This window comes from Scomber japonicus, chromosome 14 (genome assembly GCF_027409825.1).
Source record: "Scomber japonicus isolate fScoJap1 chromosome 14, fScoJap1.pri, whole genome shotgun sequence".
Lineage (NCBI taxonomy): Eukaryota > Metazoa > Chordata > Actinopteri > Scombriformes > Scombridae > Scomber > Scomber japonicus.
This window is the reverse complement of record NC_070591.1, coordinates 28,254,151-28,266,711: the sequence shown is the minus strand read 5'-3', so window position 1 is coordinate 28,266,711 and position 12,561 is coordinate 28,254,151. Positions and strand designations below refer to the sequence as shown.

At 38.9% G+C, this 12,561-nt stretch overlaps 1 protein-coding gene across 1 annotated transcript in view; it reads left to right on the top strand.

Moving 5' to 3' along the window:
• b3gat2 (beta-1,3-glucuronyltransferase 2 (glucuronosyltransferase S)) overlaps window positions 1-12,561 on the top strand; it is a 51,489-nt gene that overhangs the window by 24,449 nt on the left and 14,479 nt on the right. The window contains exon 2 of the mRNA XM_053333711.1: window positions 3,140-3,284. Coding sequence (XP_053189686.1) covers window positions 3,140-3,284 — 145 coding nt within the window. The remainder of the gene's footprint in view (window positions 1-3,139; window positions 3,285-12,561) is intronic.

Below are 12,561 nucleotides of genomic sequence, written 5' to 3'. Positions count from 1 at the left end.
AAATAAATGACAATTTCCTATTCTTTTACCCACTGCTGTAACGGCACTGACTCTGCTTAGTTTCACATCATTGCTGGTGGAAAAGCTCCCTGTAGTGTTTTGCTCTGATATACAGGACATGATGTGTTCAGTGACATCTAGTATGGAATTGACAAGACAAATCGGATAGTTAGTTAATTAAAGAGCTGAACGGAATCTTTTAACAGTTTAGGAAATATGCATCTTTACTTTCTCTCCAGGAGTGAAATGTACAAATACAATAACTAGCATACATCACACAATGCTGCATATTGTTATCAGGTCTAATAGAGCATTATATGACATGGATCTTCATTTATACAATACACAATTTGGCTGTCATATTTGAAGTATATAATACTGCATATGTCTCCGGTCTCAGCAGCTGTAAGAAGCGGGGACTTAGTATCAGCAGAATGAAATAAATAATTGTATTATCTCCACTGATTTTGGATAGATTTGGATCATTCCACATGTCACATACTGAAGCTAAGTGTTGTTTAATGTGTGCAGGAAGATGAAATGATATGCAGAAAAGGGGAGATAAAATCCTGCAGAACTGAGGTTATTAAAGACAAAATGTTTCAGTCATGGACCTTCATCTGGAATCAAATTCTTAATGTGAAGCAATAGTGAGACCTAATCTGACATCAGCCTGTTGATGGAATCGCTGTTTCAGGAATTTGAGTTTGGTTCACCTTTTTGATTGGATGTTACAGTCAAAAAAAATGTGCTGTTTCACATTTGATGCCTGAAAAGAACCGTGGCTGAAACCTTGTGTCTGTAATAAACTCATGTTTTCTTCCCTCCTTACTTATCATTTTGGTCACCGTCTTGCACATTTGCAAAGGAGTTAAGATATCTACTAAAGGCTTTTACTACAGTCACAAATAATTTGCAGCTGCATGTTCATATCACAAGTCTTTTACATTTGCTAGTCTGCTAAATCCAAACTACAGCTCTGCTTCTTCATTGATCTCTGACGAGGCTCAATATGCATTTTTGCCGGAGGCGGTATCATTTAATTAGGTTGTTAATGGCAGATTGACAGTTCTCCTCATCACTGTTAGACCAACATGAACCCTTCCTGCACCTGATTGGACAAACACACCACTCACTGGGCTATCATTAGGCTCTGCTTACTGTACGTTCATTAAACTGGAAAGAAAGGCAGAAATATAAAGAAATATGGACCAATACTTACATTTGTAGGCTGTCTGGTTCTGTTTTGGGGTAACTAATGCACTCAGCCTTTCTGTCAACCCATCCAGGTCTCCAGTATACCTCTGTCCATTAGAGAAGAATAGAAAAGAAGTTTGCAACAGAACTGTACAGAATCCTCTCCATGTTTTATGCCATATATATATACAGTATACTTGGTTTCCAATGGCTTTAAAAGCTAGAAGTCAGTGTGATATCTGGGTGCAGTAATGCAGTGCAGCCTACTGATTTGGTTTTGTTCTGTTGTTTTGTCGTGAGCGACTGACTGGAGGCTGTTTAAGTGAGCGATGAGGAACAGCGTCTGAACTAACAGGCTTCAGGGTGGTCAGGGTTAGAAAATAGATTCACAAGCATGTACATACACACACACATATATATACTGTACATCCACACACAAAGACAAGATACAGATGTCTCATACACCAAACACAAAAACCCAACACTCCAAACTCTGCCGTCCTCTCTCAGTCCACCCCCCTCTCCATCTCCCCGTCTTTTATCTCACCCTCTCTCCGTCTCATTTCTTGTCGCACTGCTTCCGGCTGTGTGCAAATTCATTCACTGTGAAAATGGAAGGCAGCTCCACGCCGCACAGTTTCATTTAGTCTTATATTCAGTTAGCCGCAGAGTGCATGCATGCTGCTCTCACCCACATTTCAGTTGAAATTAAAGATCTCTAATCACTCATGCAAACTGACACAGAAGTAATTCCTTTCAGAGTCAACGTTGCCAGCACTGATTTTCTGGGGACTTCAATTTTGACGGAATCCACCCTCACCTCACTTAGGCTCAGACATCATGTCCAGTTTGCTTCTGCAGAACTTGTACTGTGATGGACCATGTTACATGTGGAATAACTAGCCAACTTTAAATCTGAAACATGAAAATAGGTCTGGTTCTTAGGGATGTATGATATGGCAGGTTAGGATTTTGTGGCACTTAGCCATGAGGTTGCAAAGTTCAATAAACTTAATAACTAGCTTCCCTCTCCAAATGTGCATGGGAATCTATGGTGGCCACAAAAGGCCCTCTCCATAGGCCAGTATTTAGTTTGTCCATTCTGGGCTACTGTAGAAACACGACAATGCAACATGGCAGACTCTGTGGATGGAGACCCACACACATTTTCAGGTGATTACACATTAATTAAAACTTACTTATGAGTATTATATTCTGTGTTGTGAGTCCTTTCCGCTATATGCCACTAAATCTTACACACTGCACCTATAAATAGTGTCTACAACAATTCACATTCATAAATTCCCCGTCAGTCATTAATAATTGTATGATTAATCTTATGGAGAAAAGACATTTACGATCACTATTTTATGATCCAGGAGAACATTTTATAGAATATAATGAACATGTTTGATTTTTGACTATGTGTAATAAACTCAATTTTACCCTGAACAGTATGTAAGGGTTAAATCATTTTTGCAGAAAGACTAACACATATTTGACATTTCAACATAATTTAAATGTCATGTTTGCTTAGGTATACTGTATGTGTGTACAAAAGACAGTTAAACAAGAATAATAATAGACCTGCACCGTCATTGTTAAGCATATTCAGAGATTATCCCTTGCACTGCTATTGATTTAACTAAGCAGAACATGGATATCCCTTTGTAATAGTCAGTTTCAGTACAGACAGAGCAGAAACATTAATTTAATTGTACCTGCTGTTTGTGCTATTTGTGTTTCTTGAAATCAGCCTGATATCTGCAGTCTGCTGCTAGCCAGTGTTAGCTAACCAGCAGGTAGAGACAAACTGAACCAAACAGAACCTGCACACTGTTCTGTTGACTTCTCTTATCCAGTAGTGATATTTCATCTTTCTTTTTTAATTTATTTCACAATGCTCCCATCAATTAACCCTTTTTCTTCCTCCTCTTTGCAGATGCGGAGTACTCGAGGTGTGTCCGTGTGGCCTGTTGGGTTTGTGGGTGGCAGAGCGTATGAGCGCCCTCTGGTGTCAGGGGGAAAAGTCGTGGGCTGGTACACCGGCTGGAGACCGGACCGCCCCTTTGCCACAGATATGGCAGGTAAGGAGTGACACACAAAAATAAACCCTTGCATTTTAGATTTTCTTTTTTGTTCTACCAAATTAGAATGTTCATAATCCAAATATTTAATTAGGGATAACTATTTTTCAGCATGTTTAACACACACAAACCATGTGCTGAAAATATGTGTCAGTCCAAGAGAAAGTGCTTAAAAGTATACTCAGTCATTTTGGGAGATACACATGTATTTTTTTGTGGAGAGTTTCATGAGAAGATCGATACTCTCGTCTTCATGCTAATATGAAGATTAACTTAGTTTAGCATAATAACCAAGCAGAAGGAAATGGCTAGCCTAAAGTTGAAAAACATACCTACCAACATCTTTAAAGCTTATTATTTATTGATTGTCTTTTTCTTTAATCTTTACACAAGGAAAAAAGTAAAACAGCAGTTTGTGGTTTATGCTAAAAGAATAGCTCAGCATCGCTCTAGCACACAGACATGAGTGCTATTGATCTTCTCATTTTTTCCCCAAAATGTCAAACTAGTCCTTCAATAAGGCATTGATGGCTTTAATCCTCCCTTAATTCAACACTATGTTTCAAAACTCAAAAGCTAATGCATAACAATGAACCTTGCAGGGGATCTTAAGCTAATTTAAGACAATGCTAAAGAGAAGTTGATTTGTATCTGTAACAAATGAAATTATTTCTCTCAGCCTGCACACCTTTTTGTTCCTTTTCATTAAAAATCTGATTTTAGGTGCTGTATTAAAATCCTTAAAATGGGTTGGTTGTTATCTGGAGGATCAAACATAGTAGGTGAAAGAGGTGATTGGTTTGTAAAAGACGGTTTAGAAAGCTCATTGCAGTCGCTCTGCTTCTATTGTTGTACTACAGAGCTGCTGTGTAGGAAATAATGGTGTGAATGAAATCTTGTTCCCCGTTTTTGTTCTCAGTGCTTGGTAAAAAGCCTTTATTGATCAGGCCATTGATTACACCGCAGTTAAAGTCAACTGGACTGTTTCAGTCTGTTGGCTTTCATCAGCCTAGAGAACAAACAGAAAACAATAAGCAGCTCTTTTCTTTCTATGAGTTTACCTGAAGAGATCATACAGCTTTTCTATTGAGCTTCTGTGTTTTTTCATGGATTAATTTGCCATAAAATGTGATATGATCTTTCCAATTTAATGTTCTGTTACTCCTCCACACAGGAGCTCCTGTGCTACTTTGCTTGATTGTTTACTCCAGATATAAATCACAAAGCGGGGAGTCTTGTTGAGTAAAACTGTGCTGAGAGGTGACACATTAGATGGAATCAGAGTCTAAGGAACCCTGCAGCCTTCAAATGAAAGCACAAGTTTATGTGTTTTGAATACAGACTATTGTCTTATAAAGACTCTCCAGACCTCAGTATAGTCCAACAGGTCTGCGCTGCACCCTGAAACCAGTTCAGTACTTAGAACAGTGACTTCTATCTATAGCGAGAGGCTTAAAATCAACTTTAAAATGATTTCTTTTTCCAGACTTACTTTTTATTAATGATCTTGGACCTCATACGACAGCTTCATTTAATGTTTTTTTGCTTTGCTGTTATTGCTTTTGCTTTCTAGAATAAATGTAGTGTTTACTCTTGCAGGAAAATGTCACCATGTTATAACTTATCTTTATGAAATTCAGCCCAAAGGCTTTTACATTGTGTGATTGCACCATCTGACTGAACAACATTGTTTTATACATATTGATTTCATCCACTATTTCATCACATTATCTTAAGAAGTACATTATACTGGTTGTATTTCTATCCAGCTTTTTCTATACACATTTTGAATTGACACAAAAACATAAATTTAAGTATCACCCTCAAAGTTAAGGAAAAAAGAAAGTAGGCATCATTAAACATGTAATAAAGAGAGTAATAAAGTGTTCTTCTTGTTCCATTTCCTGAGTGTAGATACATCCATCCATGTTAGCATCTGTGTGAGGCTGCATTTATAGACACAGCAGTGCTTTGAGCTATAATGAAAACATAATGAAATCTGCATGGATGCTAACATCAGCATAAATGCTAATGTCTGCATGCTAACACGCTCACAGTGACAATGATAAAAGGCTGATGAAACCAGTGTTGTGTCTCAAATCACATACTTCTGTTAGTACACTGTGTACACTATGTACTTACTTGTGTAGTGCGCACATTTCAACAGTATAGTATTGTCACAAATCAAATATGGCTGTTGGGTATTTACCAGAAATGACTATTAGCATTAAATGAACCCAATAAACCTACAGATGGCTTATATGTGGCAACAGTATAGTGGTGTTTAGTGCAAAAAACATATGTTTAATGCAGCGATGTTCACCATAGAATTTTGTGCCAATAGCTGTTGAGATTTTTCTGTCTGAACCAAAGTAGTGGACCAATCAACAGAAAGAAAGAGAGACATTGTAATATAGCCACACTACTAGCATGGCTTCAAATAAGGAATGCTGACAAATAACCACTTGGTTCATTTGTAGAAATGAATTACATAAGAAGAAGACAAAGAAAACTTTATTTCAGACACATCCACAGGTCCATATCAATAAAATAAATAGAAAAAATAATAGAAAAATTGAAACACTAAATTAGAATTACAAGGACAGAACAGTATCGATATATACAGCGTCATGGCAGTATTGGTTAAAACACATACATGTGTTACAATGCTTCCAAAACCATAGCCATAAGTATCATATTAGTTTAGGATTGCATCAGTGTGATCCATGATATACAGGGGAGAGTTACAGGTGGTCTATTGAGACTGTTCTCAGCAGAAATACAACAACATTGATTGTTTGATCCAAGGCTTAACATGACCTGTGGTTTTCTTGGTAAGTGACCCGCTTTCTTGAGAATACCAGACCACTCAGAAGTAAAGTGTGACATTGTTATACAGCTGCAAAACTGAGGAGGTGAGGCTGGGTTGGTGTACAAAACATCCACTTTGACATAGCAGACGCCATTGTCTACCTGGTCAATATTGGCAGGAGACAAAACCACTACCACGTTTTCTCCCTAACCTTAAAGCTGCAATGATTATGTTTTATATGAACAATAAATCAAATGACTGTGTAATGTGAAAGGGGTTGCCACCAACTTCGCAATTTCCCTTTTAGCATCTTTCAGCTGATTGTTTTACCACAATTTTACTATTTTGGTTCTCTCTCAACACTCAATCCTTTTTTTCAGCAGCAGATATACAAAGTTAGCAACTAGCTGGTGAACATAGTGCAGCATTTACAGCTAAAAAGCCAGATTTCCATCAAGGCTGGAGGGGACCAAAACTGAGACAAAGACTTCAAATGAATGTTTCTTTATGTCCACTGAATCTATGAAAGGAAAATGCTTTCATGATTTTCAGTTGTGACGATCGTGTGAAAATCTATTAACGCTGCTTTAAACAAGTTAGTTTTCTTTCTCAACTTAAACATACCTTCATAAGAGAGGTGACATATCAGGAAAAAGCTTATATGAATCATTTTTTGTAAGGACACATCCAAACAAAACCAAATCTTTAAAAAGTGTGACCAACCTTTAGGACAGGGTGAATCTAAAATCAAATATAAAGATATTACAGTGATATGAAGGCATGTGGTCAGGATAGCCAGCTTTTTAGATGGTCTCCAAATTTGTCTTGTAGTTATTACCATCCTAATGGAGAGTAAAGACTGAGCAAACATCATCATAAATCTATTTACATCTCCATATCTCCAGTGTAAAAATCCAATCAGAGGAGTGTTGAGCGCCAGTGTTCCCTCTGACCTGAGAGAAAATAATTCATCACACTAACCAAATAATACCCTGTCAGTCAGCACTCATTATTCTTCTTCACCCACCCACACACACATACACACATATTCCATTAAGCCTGTTTTTGTTAGTAAACAGTACTAAATGTAGATTAGTTTCCTTTTTTTCCCATAGATGTGAATGATGATTGCAAACCTACTGCGTATCTTCCCAAACACATACGTTGAAAACAGCTGAGGGCACTGCCGCAGAGCACATATGCGCTTGCTCTCTCTCTCACACACACACACACACATGCATGCACAGGTCTCCCCTTGGGATTATTGTTAATTAAACCGTGATATCAAGAGTTAGCCTCTCTATTTCTCTCCTCCACCTTTCCCGCTCCACCACGGGCAAGATCTCATCCTTGCATCCTCCCCCCAACCATCCCCTTCCACCTAATCTCACTCACACACACACATGTACATAGACATACTGTAATTATCAGCCTTACTTTTACACACCAAGCTATATAATTACACTGTCAATTTGCACCAGTAAGATTTACTGCCACTGCGATATCACAGAGCTTTTTTTTTGCTTTAAATCTCGCAAGAACAACAATGGCTGTGCCTAGCAAACGACCCAAACTTTATTCACTCTTAAATTATTATTCATAGGATTTACAATGGGGTGTCTGCAGAGTGCTGAGTGAGTGCCAGTGCGTGTCCTAATAGTATTGTGTTATACAGCGCTGTATTGTTAGCGGACCACTAAAGCCTCCCATCTACCGCTCTGTCTCATTTAGCCAGACACAATGGAGCCAGGACAATGATGGTGTGGAGTACTATTCACCTCAGTGTTTGTGGTGTCTGTGATTATGCACATACGCGCACACACACACAGTTTCATCATGCATCCATTGGAAAGCACACACCTGCCAGCACTTGAATTGAATGGACAAGCTTACATGTTCCCAGACATGTACACACATGCCTACATGCAGTTAGAAGCAAGGCAGTACACACATCAAACCCAAAAATGCACACACGATATATACACACCAATGCAAAGATGGTTGTACTTTCGTTGAAGTGGTACTTGTGCCTCAGGAGTGTTCCTGAGAAGGGGGACATGAAAGTGTTTAACCCCCAGTAACCCCGGTGCTTACATCCTGCTCCTGAGATGGAGAGATGAGAGCAAGAGAGAAGGAGGATAGACACAGTGTGCAGGAGCAGTTAAAGACAAAGCAAATACCTATCATCCTGTGCTCAAGTACTGTAAGCTCAGTTTAGCAAAGCTGAACTGAACAGAAAACTAAAAAGTGCAGGTCCTTGGAGAATATTGGTGTATTTCAGTCAGAACACTCATATCAAGGGCTTAAAGTGTTTATCGCAGCAAGACGCATTTTGTTCTGTCTGTGCTCGTGCAATGCTCTGGAACAAATCTAAGCAGGCTTGACACAGACTGTCCCTGAGCTCACAAAAACAGATGGACACAAACCTTCAACATTTTACAAAAACTAAAAGCAAGAGGAGGCGGAGGGAGTTCATGTTGAAAGCAAGCTGTTGGTGAAGCAGCAAGGATGTTGAGGTCAGTGTGTGTGTAAACAGATGAAAAATGTGCAGCAAATATTCAGTCTTAAGTCATTACATTAGTACATTTCTTGCAGAGTTTTAAGCCACATCCCATGGCTTCATATCAGTGACTGAAGTATAGAATGTTGAGATGTGGCGATAGATATAAGATATAGATATAAAAAGTAGACCTGAGTTCAGAACAAACTACTATGCCTAAATCAACTAAAGTTAACAAAATCGAAATGTTTAGTTGTGCTGCTACTACAGTAATTATGGTAGCCTACAGACACCCCATCACTGCTGATGCCTCATCAGTCCACCTGTAGATCTTACTCTCACTTGAGAACAAAATCTTGAGATACTTTAATCAAATCTGTAAGAATCTTCCTTAATTTTACATCATTTTGCTTGTACGCTGTAGAAAAACACAGATTTAGTGTCACCTTTAGGTTTCTGAAGAGGCCTGGTATTACCTTCTACCAACCTGGAGCTATAAAATCCAGAGTCTGAATGGAGCTAAGCTAAAGGAGCTTTGGATCTTTGGAATCACCGCACAGATACATTTCAAGATGTAAAATTTGAGTTGGAAAAAAATCTCCAAAGTGTCTTCAGAGAGAAGTTGGGGCAGTTTTTAAATAGATTTCAATACAATAAGTAGTTTTTTGGAACATACCGTCGTGGCCATTAGATAAACACTGGCTTCACTACTCTGATGTGGTTCCTGCTTGATTTTATCTCAGTTGTCGGTGCCAGGTGATGTTGCCATGGTGTTTTTCCACTGCACGTCCCAGCGGTCACCTGTCAATCAAACTGTGGGTGGCACTGTGACACCTCTCTCCTTGGGTTTTCAGTTGTCCTTGTCTTTATCCAAAACAAACAAGATGCCTGTCTGTTGGAGGATCTACGAAACACCTGGAGTTGATCTCAATGTTTACAGAGGTTACCTGAACAGCTCATTTAGTTTTGGTGTATGATTTAACGCCAGATTGAATTTAATGCCTCTGAAATGAAAATGAATCACAGAGGGATGGGCAGCAGCAGACACAGAAAGGAAGTATAGGGAGAGGAAGGAAAATTAAATTGGCTGCATGCACGCATGTAAACCTAGAAGACAACAGTACAAGCTTATGGTTCCCTCAAGCTATAAAAGCTTCAGGTTACACTAGAATAAGATAAATCAATACAGCACAGGCAGCGTTTTCAATCTCATTCCATTTTTAATTTATTCTTCTTCAAACTGCTTTCCTTTTAATCTATTTTCCATTTTCTTATCATGTACTGCAGGTTTCATACCATGTCTGAGTTTATGTTGTATGACCATTTACAGCACTGATCAAAAGTTCAGACACGCCATCCAATTCCCTTGAATGAGAAAGTGTGTCCAAACTTTTGACTCTAAAATATTTATTTCCTCTCCTTCATCTCCTTTAGCTCAAAAACATGATCATCCTCCTAGGTGCCCAATAAATTCCATGCCAACTCGCTCATCAAATTTTGATCTCTCTGGTGTGGAGCTGTAAATTCTGCGCTGGTGATGGTGCCTAAGGAAAAGTCAGAGGGATCCCTAAAATCCTTATTAATCTCTATGAATCATTTCAGGATTTGAAAAACATTACTTTTTGAGATTCAACTCATGGATTATTTTGACCTGGTGGTGTCACTAAAGGGGCCTTAAAAATAATGTTCAATCATCGTACAGGAACTATGACATCCTAGTTTACAGCTCTGCAGGACAGCAGGACAAAGACTTGGCTGTAGATTTAAAGCTTACATACATGTGAAAGCATGAACAGTATACAATAGCTGTGTGGTGTAGAAATACCTAGTGTACAACTGGTATTAACATGCATTCAAAATCTTGGTGTCTTCTCTGGATAAGGAAAAGAACATATTAATGCAAGGTATAAATGCACACAGGACGTATTTCTCTACTATGTTCTCCATCCACTACTTGTGTCTGTGTTGAGTTTGGTGCTATTAGCTTTTAGAGCTTTTTCTCTGAAAACAGCTACCTACTTTTGCCAAAAATGACGCTATGAGAGTGCTGAGAGTGAACCAAAACAGTAAAGTTGTAGCAGGACAAATAAACAAGGAGCTGAAACTCACTTTAAAACTCGTTAAAGCTGAGGGAAGCTGCAGAGCTGCTGATAATTCTCTTTAGGTTAACCATGAAGAGCCACGCACAACACATTACACACTGTCATCTCATGCATTGTTATTATAAAACTTGTTTGGGGGGATTCATGACCTCAGTATTTCAAAAATCCTGCCTAGAGCTCTGGTTGAACTGGTCCCTCAAGACTACCCTCCATGGCTTCTGTGGACTTGAACCACAAAGTGTTTGCTGATACGTCCACCAGCTACGCCTACATAGTTTCATATCAATATCCAATCAAAATGCAGGCTGAATGCTTAATAATACCAGCTGTAAATGTAAATGCACCATAAAATAACTAGATGCATCTTGCATGTTAATAACAGGTGTAAGTGGGAATTGAGTGCCCACTCATGCACATCAAGGGAGTTGTAAAAACACTTAAAATTCAATGTAATTATAAACTGGAGGAAAATATTCTCCAAAAATGGCAGTGTAGTATTTTGTGTATAAGCTCTGCATGCATTAGATACAGTACATGCGGTCATATTGGTCAGCTGGAGTAGGTTTAGGAGTAAAGTGGGACAAAGTTAGTGCAGAGTCTGGACAATAGCCCTCTTGGATAAACATGGCTTTATTTAAGCTGTGATCTCCATATCATAGAGGCTGGCTGCAGGTCAGGAGATGTAGATCTGGTAATTGCTGTCGTATCTATCTGCTCCACCACCTGAGCTGCCTTTATCTCTGTGATTAGCCTGCAGTATCGCACACAGAGCAGCAATAGCCAGATATCAGCATAGCCTAATAACTGTATAGGTATTCTGTAAAGCTCTCTGTGTGTTTATTTGTGTAACTCCTTTAATATTTGAGTAAGTTTTAGAGACATTTTATATCCTTAAATGTCACAAAAATCAGCGTGACCTCCAGTCTATAAACACTGCTTCTGTATGAAGCCTCAAATTGGCAGTCAGCCTCACCCTGATGTGTATGTTTGTGTCTGTTAGTGCATAACTGAAAACAGGATGTAATGGGGAGGGTACGTCTGTGACGGCTGACCCGGTCTTAAATGTAGAAAACTCAAGCATATAGGGGACGATAAGCCGAATCCATTTGCATGTCTACAGTTTCTCTTTGTGTGACCTGCACTGACACTCACATTACTCAGAGGACCGCTGTCTGTGAGCCATGTGTCAGTACCTCAGGATAGCTGCATCCTAGAAAACACTGCTCAGCCAGAGGGAGAGGGAAAAATAGAGGAGGTGAGGATGGTGAATTACTGGGGTTGAATTCCCACACTAACGCGCTGATTGCCAAGGTGTGCCACCCACTAACGATTTGCATAAATAAATATTCAGTAATTATGCCGAGGCTGTGCACATGGAGGAAAATATCCCCCTATAACACTCAAAATGAGAAACTTCAGCATCTCTGCTGCTCCTGCAGAGGAATTCTCTTCTACTGACTGCAGCCACACTTTCATTTCTACTGTTTTGATGGTGTGTTTAAGGACTGAAACCTATTTTTTTACATGTCAATTTACTACAAATTGCAGTTAAATTACACTATACTGTTCCTACCATCTAGACTTTGAGTTTGTAAGAAAATGAACTTACAGAAACACCTGATTGACAGAAACACACTGAGTCACTTTGATTTCTCCCCAAATCACAATGTGTTTGTGAAAGGTAAATGTATGTTATTTTAAAAAGCTTCTGGTTTGATGTATTCAAGACTCAGTGTGAAGCTCCAACACGTCCATATTTGTTTATCCTTGTCTTCCAGGTTTACAGAAATAGCAATATGTGAGGAAAAATGCTTATTCATTTCTTGTGTCTGTTGATGTGATTGAAGTGTGGAAAGACCGTAA